Raw genomic sequence first — 25,304 nt, 5'->3', positions numbered from 1 at the left:
AGTCAGGGTTAAAGAAAAAAAACTATATATATAATGTTCAACTTGCCCTGTACCTGATCAGCTATTCACTATTTCATTTTCAAACTTTGTTTATTAATTTAGGATTGCAGGACTTACTGTGAGCTATAATGAACGAAAATTAATTTAGCTAACTAGTTATCTAGAAGCTGCATGTAGTGGATAGCCAGAATTTAGTACAGTACTTTACGTTTGTAGTTTAAAGCAGTTTCTTAACCCTGGTCACTGCCCCCAAAATAGTGTTTTCCACCTGATCCAGCTGATCAGCTAATAAACAGTAATTTACTGAGTTTACCTGTTAAAACCCTTTAGCCCTCTATGGATCCTAAATTAATCATGTATATCCAGCAGTTTATTAGACACATCATTCCACCACTTACTCTATGAAATGCCTTTAAAGCAGAGTAAGCTGTAGAATATGCAGAATACACAACACAGAACAGTGTTAATATGCAGTAGAATATGTAAGAACAGGGTTGAGAAACACAGCTGTAACATGACTTCTGTTATGCGCAGGAGAAAATGTAAATATACGACAGAATTGACATGCCAATACATAATAATAATAATAATAACCAAATCTGTATTATTTTAAATATTAGGTGATAACTGATCATTATTGTCATATGTATATAATTCAGACATTGCATGCATATTTTTTTCTAACCACAGTAACTGTAACATGGAGTAACATGTTTAGATTGTAAAATCACCTTATAATAATAATTTACTTTTAATTAAAAGTAAATTCCACAAATGTTGTTCTAGGAAACTATAGAGTGGGCTTAGGTTCATATTGGCAAATGTGTCCCCCCCCCAATATCAAGCCCGCTCCTACGCCCTTGGCCTTACATAATATTCTAATTTTCTGAGACTTTGATTTTTGGGTTTTTATTGGCTGTGAGCCATAATCATCAACAATAAAATAAATAAAAACTTAAAATAGACCACTCTATGTGTAATACATCTATATAAAATATGAGTTTCACATTTTAAACTGAATTACTGAAATAAAGTAACTTTTCAATGGTATTGTAATGATATCTTAACTCTTCTCACAAAAAAGCCAAAGCAGCCTTCTGCTTCACCTTGGCAACCCGGAGTGGACTGTCTTCAGTACGCATGCGCAGACACTCGCCCTGCCTTCTGCAACATGGCAGCCCCCGTAGACCTAGAGCTGAAGAAGGTAAAGCGTGGCTGATGATCGCTGTTACGGTAGCTGTGGGTTTCTGAGCTGGGATTATTCTGTGTGATCGGGGTGTGAAACAGCTAAAGCGGGTTCTGATCAGGGTCTCTGATTAAACAGCACAGATATAAACTGAATAAAGCGGAGTGGCTAACAGTAGCTAATGCTACACAATACACAGCTCCGGGTTTATTATAGCTATTTACTTGGTTATTTAACGATGTATTATTGGTATTAGCCTCACTACTACCTAACAGTTTATAGAGGCTGTTATCCAGACACAGATTCCAGTTTAGGATTATTTGGATGTAGGATATGACCTTGGCTAGGTTTTAGCTAGCCACTGTAGCTAAAATAAATCCTTCCAATAATGCTGAGGCAAGGCAGGTTTATTTATACAGCGCATTTCACACACAATGGCAACTCAAAAAAGCTTTACATGAAGAAAAAAAAAACATTAAAACATCCCTGAGCTGTAGCACCTCAAACTTTTTTTGCAATGAATATAGTGCCAGTTAAAAAAACCAAAAGCAAAGAAATAAACAGTAAGAACCAAAAGAGAAAATATTTTGCAATAAAGTTGCATTCATTTCATTTTGAATAGTTTGGTCTAGGAGTGGGTGATATGACCCAAAAATAATATTATGATATTTCAGAGTATACAATATTCTTGGCGATATGGCACTGAATAAAAAAAAATAAGAATAGACTACTGCAACAAAATATGATATGGCACACCCCTAACTGATATATTAAAAAATAAAATAATTGTATCAGATTTGTAACAAAAGTAAAAAATACAGAATGTCATGATACTAATAATACACTCCATATAGCTCCATATATCCAGGACTGAAGTAAAATAAATATTACTGGACAGATATAATCTGCCTCTAGTAGATATATAATGGGAAATAAGACCAGTGTAAATTTTTCTTTAGCTAACAACAGCAAAAAAAAAAAATAGTACTCTGATGTGATAATTAGGGGTGGGTGATATGACACAATATTTCGGGGTATAATATACGATATAATATACGATATTAAAAAATGTTGGCCATATTATTGCGTACGATATGATACGTCACACCCCTAGTTGGAGCTCTGAATCTACACTAACAACGCTTATAGATAAAAGGTGCTTCCCAAAAATACCTAATATTAATATACAAATTACTATTATACAGTGCAGGCTATAAAATACACTACAAACAAGATTACTTATTTTAATGTCATTAAAGTTTAATGCAAACTGTACACATAAAACCTACTTTTGAATCAACATGAAATTGATGTGTATAAATAAATCACTTCTGACGTGGGTGACCAGTATTGTTTCAGTACATTAGCAATGGAAAAATGAATGTTAATGTTCAACATCCTTTTGCTATCTGAGTGGCTATTTGGTTTGTTGTCTAAATACTGGGTTTAGTAAGAGAAATATAGACTATTTGGGCTAATAAAGTCTTGCTCAATTGCTTAAGTGGATATGCAAAGAGGTGGTTATCAAAAACTAAAGAGCTGAATGTAGCATGTGGAGCACACAATGCCCGGATCTGGTGTGGACCATATAATAAAATATTTTTATAAATACTTAGTATTTAATTTTTATGCTTTTGTTTGCTTTGATTAGTTGTTACACATGGAAAAAAGAAAAAGTTCTGTAAAGATGTGTAAAATATCCTCTTGAAAAAAAAAATTACATGGTTTATCACAGTAGTGTTAAAATATTTGTTTTGCCTTTATGTAAATTGCCATTCAGTAGTATTAAAAATAACAATAAAAAGCAAGCAAATTTATACTGTGTTTACAAGCAAAAATACACTTATTGCAGAGATAAATGCTTTAAAATGATGTGGTAAGGTACCTAAAACGCTTGTAAAAAGTTCTGTATATTTATATTTTAAAGCATACTGTATATAACTACACTGTGTATGTTTTTGTCATGTTAAAGAGTTTTGTTGTTCTGAATTTATGTTTATAGATACTTCATTAATAGATATTGTGTTGTGTGTTGTGCTCTAGGCCTTTGCTGAACTGCAAGCTAAAATGATTGATACGCAGCAAAAAGTCAAGATCGCCGACCTGCAGATCGAGCAGTTGAGTCGCATGAAGAAGCACTCCAATCTGACACATGTGGAGATAACCTCCCTTCCTGACAGCACTCGGATGTATGAAGGAGTCGGGCGCATGTACGTATCTCAGAAATTATCTTTAGATTAGGTAATATATGGTGATTTTCGGTTTTAAATCCTATATTACCTGTCCAAAATGTCCAGACCTTAGATCTCTTTTAATTAGTTAATTCAATGACAGCACTCACAGCTTAAATCATCTTCACAGCTTGTAGAAGCTTTTATTGCAATTTTATAGCTCCCTATGAGTAATCTTGATTTCTGAAGAAACCTAGAGCATATTGGCTACGTTTAATTTACAAGCCACGTTCCTCAAATCAGATTTTCTTGATGGTTTACATTTATAAATGTAAGTGGTCTGTATCTGTGTGTAATGTGAACGAATCTGTCCCTGAAACCTCTCACATGCGCAGATTGATACGAGTATAAACGTCTTCTTCTTCACCAACAACAAAAAATGTCATATTTAAGAGATGACTCGTAAATGTGTAAAGGGAAATGGATGCGTTAGCAGCTCATATGTGGAGCATCTTTTGCTGGAGTGGAGAAACAGCAAACAGCTGGTCTGAAGTTCATGCTCAGGTCGAGGAGGTGAAAAAAGGCCAGGCGGTTTGCTTTTGCTGTTTTTGCAGCTATAGCTGTACAGCTGCACCAAGAGATGTAGTGTGGGTACGAGAGAGAAGCATGTAGTGCTAATGCTAATGTGTAAAAGCAAAAAGACGCATGAATTCTGATTTGACATATTCCATGGATATTTGCATGTCCATGGATCGAATTTGTATCTGATTTAGGACCATATATGAAAGTGTCTCAAATATGATTTGAGACGTTTACACAGCCATGAAAAAAATAAGATCTGAGCCACATTAAGCAAAAAATCTGATTAAATCACTTCAGCCTGGTAATGTGAATGTAGCCATAGGTGTCCACAGATTTTGGACATACTGCATAATTTGTCTGTTGTTGCTACTGAATGACTGAGCTTTTTTTTTTATCATGTCTTGTTACCATTGTAGGTTTATTCTGCAGTCAAAGGATGAAATTAATAATCAACTGTTGGAAAAGCAGAAGACGGCAGATGACAAGATCAAGGAGCTTGAGGTGACTTTTCTCTCTTACTCTCTTAAAATAAGATATCACTACATGACTACATTTAACCTCAGTCTGGCTGAGTCTACGCTAGTTGACTCTAGTCTACAGATTTGTTATGCAGCACACACAAGCTGCAGAAAAATTGTTGTTGGTTGAACAATTATTAATATCCTTGTGGTCCTGTTCATATTTAGAAGTAATTATAAATATACTATTAGTAATTATAAGTGGAAAAAGCCTGATAACAGAAATACTCCAGTCTGACTCCATTTCTAGAGAAAGACAACAAATTCTGAGAGCAGACGTAAGAGAAAGTGTGTGAGTTGAAAAAAAACCCAGAAAGGATCCAGATGACTTGCTCATGACAATACAGGAGAATTTAATACCATGTAACATTTGATATTATCTACAGATTTTATCATTTTGTGACAATGCTACACTCTTGCAGCTCTGTTTTTAGAAAATAGGATGCTTGCAATCGTTGGCTCACCCTCTAGAATAAAGTCTTTAGAGAAGCATTAGAACCCTTAACAGCAGCAGCTCCTTGTTAGACCCTCTTAGACCCGATCTGTAAACTCACACCTCTCTCACTTCACTTTCATAACTACATTACTGTCATAATTAACAGCAGTTAATATACGCAATAATGCAACTCTTTCGGTCTACCCAAGATATGTTAAACAAATGGCTATTTTTGAAGTTTCTAAATTTAGAATAATAGCTGAATAAACCTGTGGCTCAATAAATGAATGCCCTAGATTCAAGCTTCATGAATATTAAAGACCTGCTTCCTGGAAATGCCACTGTATTTGTTTCACAAATAATAACGCTACCTGTTTCCTGTAGTTATGCGTCTAGTAATCATTCAGGGAAAGTAGAGTGATTCATTGGGCCGTAATACAAACATGCTTTGGTAAAGTTAGATTAAAATTAGACATTTAGGAGCGATTTTCTCCTCACCTAGTCATAGTTGTTACCTGCACTGCCACTGAGCCACCTTTCTGGGCAATTCCAGTGACTTGCTGCTATTTAAAGACCTTCCTGATACTGAAATAGGTAGTATAATTGAATCATTGTGGTATTCTAGATGAGTCTGTTTTACTGTACTCTCCAGTATTGGGTGTAACAAAACAAAATGAAATATTTTTCAATACATGTAGAAGGAGTGCTAGTTGTGTTTATATCTGCTCCAGGAAGATTTCAGGAAAAAAATATATAACCTCTCCCCCCCCCCCCCCCCCGCCCCCCCCCATCAGATTCAGTCAATCAGCCAATGTGTTTGGCATCTGGCATATTTGCATTATTTGAGGTCTGAAAGCTCTTATTTTTTTGTTATTTCAGCCATTTCTCATTTTCTGCAAATAAAAGCTCTAAATGACTATTTTTATTTGGAACTTGGGAGAAATGATAGATAGATAGATAGATAGATAGATAGATAGATAGATAGATAGATAGATAGATAGATAGATAGATACATACATACATACATACATACATACATACATACATACATACATACTTACTTACTTACTTACTTACTTACTTACTTACTTACTTACTTACTTACTTACTTACTTACTTACTTACTTACTTACTTACTTACTTACTTACTTTCTTTCTTTCTTTCTTTCTTTCTTTCTTTCTTTCTTTCTTAATCCCCAATGGGGAAATTCATTTGTCCAACAGCACACAAATAATAAAAATAATAGTAATACCAATAAAGAAGTAACACAAAAAGCATACACAACATAGTCCGTTGTTTATAGAATAAAATAAAGCTCATTTTACTCAAACATTTATCTATAAATAGCAAAGTCAGAAAATCTGTTTCAGAAATTGAAGTGGTCTCTTAATTTGATTCAGAGCTGTATATTTAGTAGGTTTCTTGATCCATGATCAAGTCTTAGTATGATTATTTGTAGTTAATTAGAGAATATTTTTATGATTTAATCTGATTCATTTGTTTAATCAATAATTTATATGTTTACAATAAAAAAGGATATTACTACAATGACTCATTATACACAAAGACTAATTATTATTTACTCTCATCTTTTCAAAGACTCTTATTTATATGCTCCTGCTGGCACAGGAAATTAAAACCAGTTTTATTATGTGTGGGGCTGTGGTCAGTGGATAAACATGAACAAAGGTCCAAGTAACTATCTCCTGTTATTTCACCATCAGCACCATGATAATTAATGGAATTTTCATCTTTTGGCATAGCAGAAGTAAGCTGTAATTAGATATATCATGCCTAAGTATAAAATCTAATTATTATATGTAGACAGATGAATTGCACATGTCTGTAATTCTGTATATATGTTGATTTAGAAGCAGTAATACTCAATATTACACTGTATAGGTGAGCTGCATATTATACCTACATGACAGCACATTGTCAATCTATGGGCTAATAGGCTAATCTATCATCTAATAATTTTCTGCAGGCCAATCAAGTTTTTCTACACCAAACTCAACCCTAAACCTGCCTTTAGGGACTCAAAGTTGGAGGCACCCAATTATCCAAAATGTTTTGCAATGCTGAAGTATTAAGACTTCCCTTCAATGGAACTAAGGAGCCTTAGACCACGCCCTGAAAAAAAAAACAACTGCATTATCACTCCTCCACCAAACTTCTACAGTTGACTCAGTTCACTTCAGACAGGTTATTTTCTCCTGGCTTTCGCCAAACCCAGAGTTGGCAAAAGTCCATCAGACTGCTCTAGATCCATGATTTGTTCATTACTCCATAGAACATGTTTCCAATGCTAGTGGTGTCTAGTGGTGGTGTATACTTTACACCCCTCCATTCAGCTCTTGGCATTGTGCTTGGTGGTATAAGGCTTGTAAGCACCCTGCTTAGCAATAGAAACCTATGCCATGAAGCTCCTGGCACATAGTTATTGTGCTGGTGTTGATGCCAGAGGAGGTTTAGAAGTCTTGTCTAGTTATTCGGACTATATATTAGTTGCTGTGGTTCTTTAAGGCTTTTAAAAAAGTTTTCAATAACTTACTTAGAGTTGAGCACGTAATGGTGACATCCTATTACATTGCTTAGCTTTAATTTAGCTAGCTTTAAAATTCGCGAAGTATGGCAAAGGTAGACTGCATGGCTAGGTGCTTAATTTTTTACACCTGTGGCTGTGGATTGAATGAAATGCATTAGTATGATCTGCAGTTTCTGCTTTTTGAAGGCTGTTTTTTTCAGCTTGGTCATGCTGGTGTGTTTTGCGTCCAATTATGTGGGGCTTTACATGTGCATAGAGAATTTCACACACGCTACTCATGTACTCATGGCTATTTCAGATTCCATTATCAGGGGATGGAGAAGTGCACACAGTGTGCTTCATCACCTCTGTGGCGATGGCATACGTATATACTTCATACATATTCCATATTAAGGCTTTATTTGTGACAGTTATTATATAACTATATAAACATATTTCTGTGAAGATTAACAGAAAATGATGTCTTACAACAGCTAGATAGATCTTTTAATTAAAAAATTTAAAAAAATATATATATTAGATTAAAAAAGTGGGTCATATTTCCATCTCAGATCTCGGTCACATTGCCCTGTAAAGGGTATTGCGAAGGTGGTGCGATGACCTTATGAAAGGGCTTATCTGGAATGCCAGTGAGCTCACACTTATGGTATTACCGTCATTTTGACCTGCTGTCAAGCTCCTAAGAACTGTCCTCTCGAAAATTTGAGTAGATGGGTGACAGGTTCCCACCAGCATTTGATTATGATTTTAACCACTGATACAGGAAGTTGTCGCAAGCACTGCGTGGAGACAAAACACCAAACAGTGAAACATGCTCTTTGTGGGTTTATTGGTTGAATCTTAATCTAGTTCACATGGTAGTTGTTGCTTTGTCTATTAACAAAAGCTTTTCGCTTTAGTTTATAATTTTTTTTTATTACTTTCTAAAATGTTACAGTAATTCTGACTACTATTCCTAAAGCTGTGATGTTATACTGTAAATACTGTAAGCTGTTTTTAGTACAAGTTGATCCTGCGTGGGTGCTGGTTAAAAATAACACTGTTATATTATTGCTCCATTGTTTGATTCAAGATTCAATAGTTTATTGTCATGTGCACAGTAAGAAACAAGTGTCCTCGTACAATGAAGTTTTTTCTTTGCCCCTCGCCAAGTATACCACATAAAGATAAAAGTAGAAAATATACAATAAAGAAAGAAATAAACTAACTAAATATAAATATTAAATTGGTGTTAAATTTACATCCAGGATGGAAATATATACATGAAAACAGTAATGTGTTATGGATATTATTTACAAGTAAGTAATAGTTATTTGGACAAAAGTATTAAGACATCTGCTCAATTATTGTTTTTTCTGAAATCAAGTGGATAAATAATGAGTTTATTTTGCTTTTGTTGGAGTAACTGAGCAGTTATCGGTTGAAGATGGTTTATCTACTACATCCTGTGAGGAGAGATTTAAATTAAGAGATTGATGTCAGGATGTTTGGATGATCAACGCACTTTATCCTTAAATAATGCCAAAAGTACTGGATGGACGTGTATCATTCCAAAGAACACAGTTCCACTGCTCCACAGCTCAACGTGAAGGAGCTTTAAGCATGCCAAAAATGTAATGTTTGTATGGCAGATTGGCATTTCTAAAGGGACTACATAAGCTGTGTGCGTGCATTTGCACATCTGTATCAGCAGTAGGTATGGGAGTTAGAGCATAAATATTCTCTGCTCGATTTTCCACCACTTTTCTCGAGCTTGTGTTTTTTTGATGCCATTTGTATTGTATTTAAAGCTATTGTGTGATAATCACAATGATAAAGTAACAAAACAAACTGTATTTAAAAAAAAGTCAGCTGAACTTGCAGCGCTGTGTGTAGCTAGACCAACACAATGGAGCCTTCTTAAGTGAGGAGAAAAATTACATCAGGTGAGCTGACTTTGGCCCAATGCGGAGGAAAGTCAAGAGGTATTGAGCTACTTCAAGTTAGTTGTTGATAGTAACCACACGTGACTTCTTCGTAGAGTGTTTTAATTCAGCATGATACTAGCATTCATCAGCAAAAAGACAGTGCTTAGCTATATTGCTGTTTTTGTGTTTTGCACTTGGGCTGCATGCTTAAAAAAAAAAGTTTGTTCAGAAGGTATTTTATATTCTTAAACATTGTTAATCATATTAGAGTAGACAAAATTAGTTGTAAATTATGTTATTGTTCTTGGTCTATTTCGGTTTAATGAGTGTGCAGTGCATAGCCATATTGTTATTTTTTGTGGTTTGCACTTAGGCTGTATGCTTAAAATAAATTTAAAAAAATGTTTGTTCAGAAAGTGTTTTATCTTCTTAAACATTAATTATATTAGAGTAGACGGGGAGATTTGTTCGTAATAAACATTTTTCTTAAATAATAGGTCTATGCTTCTTTAGTGTTGCAGTGTTAACCACCATCATCCTGAACAGATTTAGCTCATTCAAATACCTTAAAACTATTTATTATAAATTATTTTAGAAATAAATAAAAATGATGCAATTGTTTTTGTCTATGACTACGTTCCATTTACTTTAAAAGAGCTGGGACGTCATGCCCTAGATGACTGAATTTCAATTAAACATTCAAGGTGTTCACACCAGCACTGTTCGGTCTATTTAAAACGGACTAAGGTTCGTTTGTACTCTTCGTTCGGTTCGTTTGAGCAGGTGTGAAAACAGTAATCACACCCGGGTGCAGAATAAAACAATCGCACGGTTCCAATGGTCCGGTTCCAAGCGCACTCCAGAGCAGTTTGTTTGAGGCGAAAAATTGTTATGATCTATAAAATGCTCTCCACGAGTTTGAGCTTAACTAGAAGGGGAGTCCACAAACATACGGACACAGTGCATTATGGTGCACCATCAAATTTACATGCGTCTCATCTGATGACTAATGACCCTGACCACATTCTGCTTAATAGCTGTTCCATTGCGTAATTTCCCACGTCGGTATGTTTGTGGTCTTTGATAGTAATGAGAGGTTGTTTACCTTAAAAGCAATATGAGAGTTCTTTCTCAAACAGTAGCTGGCATCAGGTTTGCAGTGGTGAATGCTTTTTTTTTTTCCTCTTTAGCCTTGATGCAACATTAGAAGGGTGCAGCTGGCTTTTGAACTTCACTGTGTGCTTGAATATTTACCTTTTTTGTTTGAAGACATGAGTCTGCTGTTTTCAGTCCGGAGGGATCTGGCTTAAACACTGTACGTCAATGTTCTGACAAGTTCTGACTAGTTGAGCTTTAGGAGGAAAACTATATAAAGATGAATTACACAAGTTTGGAAATTCAATTAAAAGGAAATGCCTATTTCCTTAAACCGTAGAAAGCCAGGAAGTTATATTCTTAGATTTTTTTTTGACCATTGCCCCATCATACTGACCCACAAGTGCGTAAATTAATGTAAAAAGTTCCCTGTTCCCATGTTGTGTTATACACTTCAAAGTGTTACGTCTTAATCAAAATGACCGGCCCACTCCTATCATTACAGTGGTACTAATTTGTCTAGTGCAAGCATAGCTCAGTGATGAGTTTGTATTGTATATCAGCGTGGACTGTTTGTTAAAAGTGTGTTTTTATGATAAGGCGCTTTCTTTTCTACCAATGAACACTTTCTCCTTCTAGTAACAGAGCTGATATCTCCTTTGTTGTAGTAACGTAAGTGTTTTATGGTCTCAAACACCTGCTCCTTCTTTGAAGCAGACAACTCTTTTTATCATGCATGATCTTCTGCGATGTGCCATTCACGTATGTCAAGACATTACTCATACTCCCACTGAAACCGTGTGCAGTTGGCGCGGGTCATTACAGATGAGTCCAGGATATGAGGCACAGTTTAGTTGCCTAATTCACCTTACATCTGTCTGCCTGTCTGGATTGGATGGGTCATAAAACAAGAGTTTCTTCACCGTCTCCCAGCTCATGGTCTGGAGCTGTGAATGTCTGTGCTCAATTTGCACAGTTGTGCCAAATATTTCTGCTGTACTTCACCTGTAAAGATGCATTTCCATTTCCAGGATCCCAGTGTTTGCGCTGTGGTTTAGTTTTGTTTAATGAATTAATTTGAAGTATTCTAATAAGTAAAAAATTGTTTTTGACTATGACTACATTCTCTTTACTTTAAATGAGCTAGGACATCACATCCTAGATGACTGAATTCCAGTTAAACATTTAGGGTGTTTTCACACCAGCACTGTTTGCTCCATTTAAAGCGGATTCTGGTTTGTTTGTGCTCTTGGTGCGATTAATTTAAGCAGGTGTGAAATCAGTAATGATATCTGGGTGCAGACTAAAACAATCGCATTGAGACTTGTAAGAAGGAGGTGGTTTTGCTCTGGTTCGAAACCAACTTTTTAGCAGTTTGTTTGAGGCAAATATTGATCTATCAAATATACTACACAGGTTTGACCTAAATGGCTGTTCAGTTGCAGTTTAACCTGATATATTAGCCAGATAATTACCACAAGTATTAACAAGCGCTGTCTCTGCTGCTGCTCCATGCTAAGCCGTTTTCACCCTTGTTGCTCACTTGTGTGCAACTCCAGCGCCTGACATCTCTGTCCAGTCAGACGAGACTGTGCGCTCGTGTGGTTTGTTGTGGCGCACATTTTGGCGCGTTTAGATTTTTGCCTGTGTAAAAGAACAAATCAAATCCAGGAAGTGAATAGCGCCAAGTAAACTAATTCCTTAGCTGATTTGGACCAGAAAAACGAACTACATGTAGTAAAAGTGCCCTAAAGCCCTATCCAGGCGGGATTAGTTTCTCAGGGGGTCCTGGAGAAATGTCCCCTTTTATGGGGGGTCCTCTGTAATTTTATTTCCGTCAGGACGTCCTCTGATAAAATTATCTCTGCTGAATTACTAGGGGTGTCACGATTCTCTAAATCCTCGATTCGATTTCATTTTCGATTTGAGGGTCACGATTCGATTCGATTCTCGATTTTCTTGTTTTTTTTTCTTGTTATTATTTTATGCCTCATAAAATTTAAATAATATATTTATTATTATTATTATTATTATTATTATTATAAATATTATAAATATTATTATTATTATTTATTAAGATATATATGGTAATACCATCTAGTGACTTTTTTTGGTAGCAACAGTGTGCACTATTAAAACAAGCAGTTTATCAGAGCTGTGTGTGGATGGCTGGTGAAACTGCTCATTACATGAAGCTGCAGTTCTTCATCCAACCACTAGCAGCAGCAGCAGCACAAGCCCCGCTCTCTTCACTCAGTCACTACTTCAGTACAGCCCAGCCACGGGCTACAGAGCTCAGCCAGTCCGTTTTTACTGTTTCTGTAAACAAATAAAGGTTTTAACCCCACTAACCGGATAATACAGCTCACTACAGTTCATCTTTCAGCCCAAGCAGCTAACAGCAGCAGGTTAGAACAGCCGACACGGAGGCACTGCTCGGATTACATTATAAACAGGTCAGTTAGCGCGCTGCTAACCTCAGGATGTTTATAACTACGGAGTTTAGTGGACACACCACGGCCGCCAGGTAAGTCTTTTAAAGGCTACTGAAGACTATTAAAGGCTATTAGAGTGTAACCCCTGGCTCCCAGGGGTTACAAGAGGTTATTGAAAGCATTATTGGGGGGCAGAAATCAGTACAGGCTGGTTAGATAAGTGATGTGGGTATTGTCTTATAAATATTTACACATAACTTATATCTCTCCTGAAAAGCTTTTATTTTAGTCAGAAACACGCTTGTGTTTACTTTATCTGAGAGAAAGATGTTTTTTTAATTCAATGGAAAGCAACAGGTGTAGTCAATTATAAGTTTAAGATTTTTAATCCACCTCACTGTGATCTATAGTCAGTGTTCTCAAGCCACACTGACACACGCATTTCAGCGAGTTCACACGCTCTCACCTGCGCGCACCCACCCCTCCGTTAGATACAGATACAAAACCTGCGCGCCCAACCCCCGCCCCCCCTCCCCCGTTGGACAGATAAAAACAGTGATCACACTCCCGCCGACTGCGCTCATGCAGTGGCTATCTCTATTTAAATGAATAGGATGCGCTGTGTTGGTGCCGCGCCATTTGCGTAGCGCGCTGCGCTATTTGCGTAGCGCGCGCGGGAGGGATCGTCGATCCTCTTTTTGACTTCGATACTCGAGATCGTGACCTCATTTCGATTCGATTTCGATAAAATATCGAGATCGTGACACCCCTATGAATTACCTACTGTTTTTTGCTCAACTCCGTGATCCTCCTGTAATTTTAGTCTTGTCTGGATGGAAATCTCTGAGTTTCGTCACTCATGTTTATTAAAATAGCTATTTGTTCACTGCCAAACACTGTAATTACGCTTTGGGTGTGCGGTTCCACGGAGATCCACGTAAACACAGCAGCGAGTGGAAATGGAGGAGCTATTGAACTCGATGTCATGACCGAAGAAGCCCAAAAACTTTCTGGTCCTCCTGTTTTATCACTGAGTAGAAGTGTCAAATATTTTTCAGAGACGTCCCACTGAGAAACTAATCACGTCCAGATAGGGCTTTTGATATCAGCTTTTATTGTTAGTATCGTCCCAGGTTAGCATTGCTAGCGATACCAGCTAAGAAGAATGCATTATGCAGTATATACATTATCCCAAGCATTTGCTATAGCTTTGCTCTGGTGTAGCGGCTTGGTTGTTGCTAGGGTTTTAACAAATGGTTGTTGAGGTACCCCTAATAGTTGATTTGGGTGTTCCTAGTGTGTTTGTATCGTTGTAGCATAGATTAGTACAATTTTTTTACCCTATTCATTGCTATGGGCAGAAAACGAGAAAAGATCCAATTAAAAATCAGACAGACATAATAATCACAAGATGGAATGGTGCTGAAAAATAAGTAAGTACGAAATATACTGTTTGTTTATATGTATGCAAGAAAATTAATGTATGCTTAAACATGGAAGTGGAATTTGCAGTAGCTGTACAATATGTTCTTAATACTTTGAAAGAGTCTGTTTACAGTTTCATACTGAGGGGGTGGTTGATGAGTATCGTCGATTTCCTTATCAGTACATCAGTGGGCCAGATGTACAGAACTAAAGTTTCGAGTGTGTGTGTATGTGTGTGAGCGTACAGTCTGGCTCAACGCTGAGGGGTTGCGTGTCTGGGCTTGTGTGTGTGTGTGTGTGTGTGTGGCTGCACTGTAGCCGGCTGTTTGGGTGTAATCCCAGGCTGGGCTATGACATCTATCTGATTGAGTGCAGGATGGCAGAGAAGGAATGCAGGCCAGGGCTTCCCTCAATGAATACATGTGATTCAGCCCGACCTCACAGCACACAGGGCCTTGTACCAATCATGACGTTTTCTTTTCCTCTAAGTGCCCACCTCTGTTGACTGTGTAACCCCTGGCTACCGCAGCAGCAACAGCACATTTTCTGCTTAGGCAGAGGACCGCAGTCGGAGGAGACCATAATCGCTCTGTATTCATTCAGGGTTTAGGCAAGTGCTGATTTAATGACGGGCTTTGCTTATTGTTAGAGAAGGTTGTTTCTGTCAAAAGTGTGCCTCAACACAAAGCTGAGATGGTTCCCCAACTTGACCCCTGGCCGGCCGTCTGAGATGCCTGTTTTCTTTTTTAAAATCATGTGTACAGTGAGATGACATGACATAGCTGCCGTTTTTTTAGCTGAGACACTCTGGGTACTGTATTTAGACCACACCAGAGTGCATGAGCTCATGGCTATGGTGGCTCCTGCACTTGCTGCTCCTTCCAGAGCGGTGATTTATGAGGGGTAACATGATGTCATCAGCATCCCAGCAGCATTCTGGCCCCCTCAGATGTCCTCGTGATCGCCGTGCATGAGTGATGACAATGACACTGCTGCTGATTCTTTCTTGAGCTCATAATTGGCTCAGGGTGCGTGTGGGCTCTCAGCCCACTGTATGGGAGGAGCGGAGTTTGATGACAGCACCGCTATTGGCCTGGCATCTTCCCTCACTCATCTTGGGGAGCTCATCGTTTGCTGTTTTTCACCAGGAGTGATTGGGGGATTGTTATAAATACTCCAGGCCAGAGGGTGGGAGATGGGCTGGGGGATTAGTTGCAAGGCTTGGGTGTCCTCGTATGAGCTCAGGGACTGATGTCCCTACAAGGGACTTTTCATGCTCGCTCTTTCTGTTGGACATCTGATAGGTGTTTTCACACCCTCTGTCCTGTTAGCTGAGAGTTCATCGTCTCTGCTGAGTGTGATTGATCTTCTCTAGTGTCCTTTGTCTTTTTTTACAGGTGTCCTAAAGAGTTCTTCTTGATGCATAATTCTATATCAAATTAAATCAAATCCAGTTAAATTTACAGAGGCAGAGGCAAGGAAAAACACCCTCAGAGCTGGAGGAGGAAGAAACCTTGGGAGAAACCAAAGCTTACATGTACCTTGTACTACGGCATGTACTCTCTTTAGTGCCTGACATCAGATTACTGGTTTATTTGTTTGTCTTTTGTAGAAAAAATATAATGGTTGCATTTCTAGCCCACTGTTTTCAAGCGTTTCTTATTTTAGTTTTCTCTTTAACCGATTATAAAGAAAGCTTAGCCACACAGACCACCCACTTACAAAGACTCCCCTATTAATTGCAGTGCTTCCAACACCAGGAGGGTAAAGTCAGGCACATGCCTCCTCCGATACATGTGATCTGCCGAAATCACTAGGCACAAGGCAGCCAATACTGGCTAATCTAGCAAGATACCAATCAAGCTGTCCTCTACTTTCTTTGGTGCTTCATTTTTTCAAACACCAAATTGTCATGGTATTTGATCAAAAACGCATTTTCTTGCTAATTCACCTTTACAAATTGCATTCTCTCAAATCAAATGACTGGTTTCTTGTCCTTCTGTTGCCTGTCATTGTGAACGCAGTGTCTGGGACCTCTAAGTTACTTACTGCCAAACTGCAGAGACTCAATATTTAAATTATAATAAATAAGCAATAAATAATAACAATATTGCTTAGGATCATATCAAAATGTCTTGCATCTTTGTTGAACTTTGTGTTTAAATAAGAGTTTATATTCCCTGCTCGACCTGATGCTCAACTCTGGTCAGGCCAAAATTTCCCACCAATTTCTTCTGGCCTTGTCTAGTCGTGCACAAGAAAGTGGTCTGTGACTTAGGCCTAAGTAACTAACAAATCACACTGTTATTGTTAAAAAAAAAAGTTACAATAAAGGACAGCATAAACCAGCCTTTACGCTGGACCTGCAGAACTGTGTGGAACAGTTTTCCTAAATAATAGGTCTATGCTTCTTCAGTGTTGCACTGTTCATGATCATTATCAATTCTGAACAGATTTCGCTCATTTAAACAACTTGGAATAGTAGTTAAAAATGCCAGTTTTAATGCTCTAGTTACTAAACAAACCATGAGGGGTTTAAATCGCACTCGGGCTCATACTGACAGTTTATGGGCTAGACCAGGTCGGGCTTGGGCAGAACGTGCACCGGCATCTGTTAGGATCCAGCGCGATTTTTATTTTAGTTGTTGTTGTTCAAATCCGTCCTATTATCACACCAATAGAAATGAAAATTGACAAAGCAACCATTTAGCCGTCACTCTCTCACATTATACATGACGTCCTATTCCTGTTGATGGCAGTCAGCCTCGACTCAGCACTGTTTCTGGCCCTGTGGTTCTTTGCATTTTGTCTCTGAGTGATTCCGGTGGTATTCGCTCTGCTTTCTCAGAGTGAACTCCTCTGCCTTCACCAGAGGAACAGCCAACAACAAAAGGTTCATTTACAGCAGGATCTTTGCAGTCTGTCTCCCCTGTCATCTGTGCGCTGACTGAAGTCACTCTGGGCGGCTAGCGTTCCTGTAAGAGGGCTTATTGAGGAGGTAACAATGAGAGACTCTGCAGTCTGACTCATTGATAGTCAGCCACAGAGAGAGAGAAGTACAGGCTGAGTCTTTGTGCCTCCTTCTGCATTGTTCTTTGAAGGTCAGCCTTATAAGGTATCATTATCTCCGGGGAAGATAGTGTTTCCCTTCTCAACATGTTTGGACATGTGGGAATCCCCTATTAACGCTGTAAGGTAGTAGTTAGTCCTGTTTAGTCCAGCTGCACCCTAAAAAAAAATACTTTGTTGCATTTTGTTGTTGTTGTTTTCTTTTATTCACCCTACAGCAGCTTGTAATAAATCAAATTAAAAGGCAACTTTCTTGTTTTACTAGGGTATATAGTAAATATGCATGGCTATAGGGGTATAAAACCTCAGAGCACTGAGATGTGGAGCACTGGAACTGTGGAACTGTCATTCTCTGGGAGGATGAGTATCAGGGATGGATTGTGCTCAATCCAATACTTTTGGGATGAGTTGAGGATGACGTGAGGTAGTGATCATCCAACATCTGACCACACTAATGCTTTTTTCCCTTTTATCTGTATGATCTTGTCCTCAAGCGGTGATGTTTGAAAGAAGAGAAGGCCTTTTGGCTCCAAAGGCAGGACACCGCTGTAGAGAGCCTTATACACACTAATCAGAAGGAGATAAGCACAGATTATAGAAAAATAATCTGTCTTGTATTATTTATTACATATTTCTCCCTGAGAGTTTTTTAATTGGTGCCTTTACATGAACATTAATTTGCCCTTTTCTTCATTGTATTTTTATATTGGGAAACAATGTGTGTTTATGGCCTGTTTGATCACAGATTTCTTTCTAAAATGTTGCTTGACTTAAAGGGATAGTTCGGTATTTTTGACATGAGTCTGTATGGCATCATCATAACCAGTGTCGTGCATCCACACTGACTTACCCCCCACAGCGTCCTGTGAGCCGAGTTCTTGTCCAGTTTAGGTCAAAGCGAAAGTAGTCCGGCATGTTGCTGGGGTCAGGAAAATAACTCCTTTTTCTTCCCAAAGCAGTACGTGTTCAAAAGAGTGATTTATTTACATCACAAAAAACTAACCCTGCAAAAGTCACGCCTCGTAAATCACTTGGGTCCTACTTTCTCTCGTTCCATATCAATGCGCGCAGCGCTGCAACCTGACAGCTAGCCTACGTGTTTGGGTCGCTTTGTTTACTTCTCGCCTCGAGAACATGTCTGACTACGAGAGTGACGAGGAAAACATTGATCACCGCTCAGAGCCTACATTGTGACTGGAGTCATGGACTGGGCTACTCGTACACATCCACCTGTCCACGGAGTTGCTGACGATTGTAATAACAGTCAAGTTTTGACGTTTTGACAGCGAGTGATAAATGATTACTTTTATGATTATTTTCCATATTGCTTTGGAATAGCCCTGGTGCACCTTTACGCTATGAGCGAATGCTGTAGAGAACATTGGTAGGCTACAGTTTTATTTACCTGGGGTGCAGGGACAGCAGATTTCTTCAGAATCCGTTTCTTCATCTGTCGTTGTCCAGGACATGTGGATAAAAAGTCATCATCGCTGAAGTGCGCACTGCAAACACGAAGCTTTTTTATTTTTTCCACTTTTGTGTCCACATGGATGCCCAGCGCTAGTACCCAAAGTTTCCTCAGAGCAACATCAGTCACAGGAAAACGATGAAAACTCTGCGGAGAATCAGCCACATCTTTGTTGCTACAGCCTGGATAGTCACAAGTCCGCACCATTTTAACACACACACACACACACACACACCTAGCTATATATATATATGTGTTTACAAAGCTTATAAAAGCCAATAGACTTCTCCCTAAAGTTAGCTCGTTCGGTTGCTAGTCTGAACACAGCTGCTAAGCACTGCCAAAACACAGAACAAGTTGACGCGTGCGCACCTCGCTGTCAGAATGACCCGCACTGATACGAAATGAGAGAAAGTAGGACCCAAGTGATTTACGAGGCGTGACTTTTGCAGGGTTAGTTTTTTGTGATGTAAATAAATCACTCTTTTGAACACGTACTGCTTTGGGAAGAAAAAGGAGTTATTTTCCTGACCCCAGCAAACATGCCGGACTACTTTCGCTTTGACCTAAACTGGACAAGAACTCGGCTCACAGGACACTGTGGGGGTTAAGTCAGTGTGGATGCACGACACTGGTTATGATGATGCCATACAGACTCATGTCAAAAATACCGAACTATCCCTTTAATCTAGTAAAGAGACTATGGTTGGTAAGTCCGATGGATGAAAATAGGACAAGTCCATTAGTACTGCAACAATTAATCAACGTAATTAAAAGTGTAGATTTTCCATAAATATTTGTGGACTCCAAAATTTCAGGGTCGATTAATCATTAATCTGTAACTGCAATACAGTAAACTAAATGAAACGTAATGGGGAAAACTGAAATGCATAAAGCAATATGTGTAGGAAAGATATTTGTAGCCTCTCCTGGTTACAGTATGAGAAAAATATTACTCATGTCAGCTGTTAAATAAATACGTTGTGTGAGAAAAAATATTGTTTATATAATATATAGTTTTTTGTATTTTTTTTGGTTACAATTTAGAAAAAGTATTGAAAAAATATTTTGGCTTTCGTTACAGATTTCAAAGTATTGTATCATTACCAATACAGAGAATTTTAAAACGATACCCAGACCTAGTAAAGAACGAGTTAATCTTTCTTTAGGGGCGCTTTTTAACACCTAGAGTTTGTTTGCTCTGGTCTGATTCAGTTAATCTGCTTGTAAACACCAAAAACTAACCGCTCCAGAGCAGCCAGAACAAGACCACCTCCACTTAGGGGTCTCAGTGGGGTTGTTTTTGTCTGAATTTGAGCGTGATTACTCTATTCACATTGCTCAAACAGATTCCACCAAGGGTGAACAATCCATGGAGTCCTATTTAACCAAACTAAAACATGCAGATGTGATCGTTTTTCCTTGCAGTGTTTGAACAGGTATATTTGTTTAGATGTTGATGTTTTCCATGCCAATTCTGTGGCAAGTTTTTCACTTCTTTAAACTCACTTGTTCTTTTCACAAACTGGAGTATTAATAATCACTGGTGCCGTCACACTAAGTGTTGCATCACTACTGACCCAAGCGGAAATGTGTGATTTGGTGTTATTTATTTTCTAGCTAGAGCTGGATAAAGCCAGATTGGCTTTATTGTATTGTATTACAAAATATAAAATTTTACAGATTCAAAAAATACTACTCCAAAAAAACGAAGTGCTAGCATTTTACTTCATATAAGCATAATAGTTTTAAACATTAAGCAAAAAAAATCAATTTTGTAAAAAACTATCATAACAAAAATTAAATTTTGTGTAATATAATACTTAAACAGCATAAATAATGTAATGTGGCAACAGAGCAGTTGCAGAATATTAAGTGCACACACAAAAATCCTAAAGCTTTGCAGTAATATATGGACAAAATCGCCCATAACGGATAGAATTATTAATTTTTCTGTTCTCTTTATTTAATTTTTTTTTTTCCCTTTTTTTAAAGGAAGTATTATGCTAGAATTGCAATTGCTTGTTTTTGTTTTCTGAATACAGTCAGAAATGTAATTTGTGCTTTTAGACTTCATTCAAATATTCATGTTTTTGGTCATTCTGGGCAATACAGAACAGAAATAAAGTGAAAGGGTCATGTGGATTGAAACAGTAATTTAACAAGTATAATTCAGGTTGCTTAGCTTTACACAGTTCTCACAAGTGTTGTTTTTCACACCTCACCAAAGTTACATAGCACAGTTGACAGCAGAATGCTGTTGTCCCTATTACAATCAGTAGATTTGAAGCTGTTATAGTAAGGTTACATCATGCTATATACTATTGCTTTAAAGCTACAAAACATACAATATTTAGTCCGAATATTACTATATTTGCTTTTCTTTCACGCAAGTGTAGCCCAGCAGGTATCTGTCTCATGCAGTCCTCAACATAATGAGGTTTTGTGTTGAGAACCTTTTTGTAGTAAATGCTATCTTTAGCTCTTCATCCACAGACTTTGCTGTGCAAAAGGTCAGGACTCACGAGCTACAATAGAAATGCTGACAGAGATGTTACACAGCACATGTACGGTTGATAAATTGATTGTAATTGAGGGGACATGAAGTTTGTGAGGTAAGGCACAAAAATATGATTGTTTAAATTATTTTTATTGTTTTTATTGTTTGATGGTTACCTGGTAATACAGATTTCTCGTACATGTTTCTGACCTAGAATGGGACAGGACGTTCGCTTTGAACGTGTTTTGTTTGTTTGTTTTCTTTACTCATACCATTTCGGAGCTCTATGATGGAAAGATAAGAAAGATCTGCAATTGTAATTGAAGAAGCCAAACTACAAATCACACCTAAACACTGCAAATGTACATCATAATTTTATTTAATATTTTCCTGGCAAGAAAAAAAAAGGATTAGCTTTGATTCATCAGGATGTATGTTAAGATCAGCTAAATACATTTTAGAAAGAATTTTTAAAATATTTTTTTTATTTTTAAAATAATATTGTTGTGTTAATTTATTAATAAAGGTTAAGACTCAGGACATGTTTCTAATTTAAATTTTATTGAGTTCGTTCATTCTGACATTTATACCAGAATTAAACACCTAGATATAATCTACATGTATGTACAGCTTAGCACTGATCTCTACAAATTGGAGCAGATTTCTGATCAGTGATTAAGCTAATTCTTGGATTTAACAGCCTTGCAAATGGATGTTTTCAATGTTTTCCATTGAAAAGAACATCTGGTCTATGATTAGGCTTAATAAATGCCCTGTTTATTTGTACCTATATTTGTTCCTAGGGAAACTGTTTGTTTCTAAATTGTTTCATTGCTCGTACCACATTAGAGCGCTGTGATGAAAAAATAAGAAAGATCTACCCGTTATTGAAGTGAACTTAATTTGCATATCACACCTACATCATGAAACTTTTCATTCTAATTTGCGAGTACTTTGAAAAACTAAGCAGATCACTGACCGGATTCTTTCCACTGCGTTTGTTTAGTCTCTTACGCTTCACTTTGTTTTAAAAATGCGGTTTCTCTGCAGTGACCTTTTTATAATATGTCGTTTTTTAAGAATCCGGCTTTGATGGCGGGGTGGTATGTGTGTGATGGGGAGATAACACGGCTGTCGCACACCTTATCGGGTTCCCCCGAGCATTTTTCCTATGTATTTTGTCTCTAAACAACACTCGCGGTTAAATCAGAGAAGATTCTTCCAAAACAAGCTGATATGTTGCAACAGCTGCACTGTTCTGACTGCAGTTCGTCTGTCACACACACGCGCACTTTCATAATGCTTGTGTTGGTGAACAGGATCAACAAGGTGCTAAAATTAAGCCTTCCCTTGAATGAACAATAGCTATAACGCATTATCTGATGACATGTTAACAATAACGCTAAGTTAGACGTGTTGCAGGTGGAATCTAAACTTGGGCTTTTTGGCGTAATTGGAATAGCCTGCTCTTCCCCCTGTCCGGGTAGTGTTAAGGAAACCTGGCTGCTGAAGAGCTTCTTATAATTTGATTCCTAATTATTATACATAATAGCATCAGACAGTGAGTACTAAAGTAATAAAGCTTTTGAAATCTGGTGTAGATAATGATCTGAAGCTATGTAACATGTAGGCTGAATTTCCTGTGAACCTGATAAAAGCATGCACAGATACAGTGATACAATAGGAAGTAATAAAGGTGTGGATCACACCCTGAATGCCCAGGGGTGGGGGGGGTTGATGGGGGTGAAGGTATAAGCAAGCCAGGGGCTGCCTGTAAGCCAACCTGCAACAGCGTGAGTTCGTGAACCTGACTCACTTCCCTTGTAAAACCCACAGATGACAGGTTTCAGGTGGCAGCCTGCTTGGCAGCACCGCTGTACCCCAGCTGTTCAGTTGGGTGTAAGATTTGCATGCAGGTGGGATGACTACATTGTGACACATCCCTCGCACTCTTTTCACCACTTTTCCTCTCTCTAAAATATCTCTATGAAGCTACAATGGCCTTCATAGAAGCTTCATAGAAGCTTTAGTCAGTTATTTGGATCTCTTTAATTTCAGCTTCCATCTGTTAATAAGGCCTATCACGATAATTATAGTCGATATCGACTTACTGTTTAATATACAGACATAACCTCAATCGTTTTTGCTGGCCTTGGTATTAGTAGAGATGCACCAAAGTTAAATTTTTTTTGTCAGGAACCAAAATCCTGATTTTTTTTCCACAGCTTTTAATTACGCTCGGTTGATCTATAGTACATTTATAGAGTTACTCTTTCATCACTGGTTGTGAATTGATCACTTAATCAAAAATTACATTGTATAGTATAAATCATTTAGTCTTTTCCCTTAGTTTTTAATATATTTAATATATTTAGGTAATCAAGTTTTTTTTTCACACAAGGAAAGCCTATTCACGTGAATTACTTTTATTTAAAATCTATTTAAATTCCAGTGTCTAAATATTCTTAATTATAACAAGTTATTTTTTTCTTTAAAAGGGTGTAGGATTATTATTATTCTATTAACAAGAATATTGTTTAAAGCAGTTACTTATGTTCTTATTACCAAAAGTAATAAGTCTCAAAAGTGTCAACTTTACAGCTGAAAGGAAAAAAACTGTGTAACAATCATTGAACACAATAGAAGTCAAACAATATGTGAAAATGTAATTTAAGCATTTATATTGGCTTAGTTATCATAACAGCTAACAGATGTCAGAAAGTGAAAAAAGCAAACAGTATGGAGATTTATTATTATTATTATTTTATTTATTTATTTATTTCTTTATTGCGTTTTATGCGTGGCATTGAACATGCATAACCTTTAATAAAGGTCTGTGGTGATGTTCTATTAATGACTGAAATCCACTGGTTTGTATGACACATATTTGCTGTTAGTGATTTATATGTGACTTTCAGAACATTGACCGAACATGGTTCCTCTCACTGAAAATCAAAGCTTTTTTGGTTGTTGTTATTTGTGTGGGTGGATTTAACTGCCAGTTTATAATTATGCTGGTGGTTAATTGGTTGAGTCATTAGACCTGAAGTAAGCAAATAGGAAATGGGACAGTCTGATCTAAATGCATCTGAATTAAGAAAATCCTGACTGGGCTGTATTATTTGGCTGATTTGAAGATGTTTCAGGAACTCTAGAATTAGAGTTAATAAGAATTTAATACTTGCAGAATGTATTTAAAAAAACAAAAACAAAACAATTATAGACATGCTTATTTTAAGCCACATAAAGTCATACAAATCCCCTCTATGTAACACACGTCATCCTGTGTCCTGCAAAACACAAACCTCTATGTTTGCGGTATTTATTTATGGATTAGGTACAGAGTTGAGAATGAATGACATACTAAATGTTATTGTGTGAATTCCTTCTGTTTTTAGTCACAATTACAGTTTAAAGAACTACGCCTTTAATAATTGTCTGGGAAACAGAAATGTTCACTGGAATCCATTATAGTGAGATGTGTAATTGCCTTTGTTCTCTCTCTCTGCAGCAAAAGAAGACATACCTGGAGCGCAGTGTGAAGGAGGCAGAGGACAACATCAGAGAAATGTTAATGTCCAGGCGGGCCCAATAAGCTGCCAGTGCACACACACAGGCACACACCTCTGTTTTCACTTCACTTTGCTCACCTGCTATTGGTTTACACTTTTTTTTTTTATTACTCACCTGGAGGTGCAAAGGTACCTCTGCGAACACACATTATTGTTGTACTTGTGAATGGGGCCAGTATGACTGGATGAACATGGGTGTGATATATTTAGGTTATGGGTGTCTGCCATTACACCTGTCTGTCTGATCACATCGTTCTGGAACACTTTCACTGTTAGGAAGTGTGTGTGTGTGTGTGTGTGTGTGTGTTTTTTTTTTTTTTTTGTAATAAAACCGTGGGTTATTTAAACTGGCATTAGCATGGTAATAAAGGTGAGTTATGAAATGACTAAA

At 37.4% G+C, this 25,304-nt stretch overlaps 1 protein-coding gene across 1 annotated transcript; it reads left to right on the top strand.

Annotated features, from left to right (window-relative positions):
• Window positions 1–1,097: 1,097 nt before the first annotated feature.
• On the top strand, window positions 1,098–25,304 carry pfdn1 (prefoldin subunit 1). The gene is made up of 4 exons (XM_007254099.4): window positions 1,098–1,204; window positions 3,230–3,396; window positions 4,356–4,440; window positions 24,853–25,304. Exons 1-4 carry the CDS (start codon window positions 1,172–1,174, stop codon window positions 24,934–24,936), a joined length of 369 nt encoding a protein of 122 aa, XP_007254161.1. The 5' UTR covers window positions 1,098–1,171; the 3' UTR covers window positions 24,937–25,304.

This window comes from Astyanax mexicanus, chromosome 17 (genome assembly GCF_023375975.1).
Source record: "Astyanax mexicanus isolate ESR-SI-001 chromosome 17, AstMex3_surface, whole genome shotgun sequence".
Lineage (NCBI taxonomy): Eukaryota > Metazoa > Chordata > Actinopteri > Characiformes > Acestrorhamphidae > Astyanax > Astyanax mexicanus.
The sequence above is the reverse complement of the archived record's forward strand: the minus strand, read 5'-3'. Positions and strand labels throughout refer to the sequence as shown.

Coding starts and splice junctions, on each gene's coding strand:
- pfdn1 (XM_007254099.4), top strand. CDS start 1,172: ATGGCAGCCCCCGTAGACCTAGAGCTGAAGAAG. Junction 3,397..4,355: donor TATGAAGGAGTCGGGCGCAT/GTACGTATCTCA, acceptor TTACCATTGTAG/GTTTATTCTGCAGTCAAAGG. Junction 4,441..24,852: donor ACAAGATCAAGGAGCTTGAG/GTGACTTTTCTC, acceptor CTCTCTCTGCAG/CAAAAGAAGACATACCTGGA.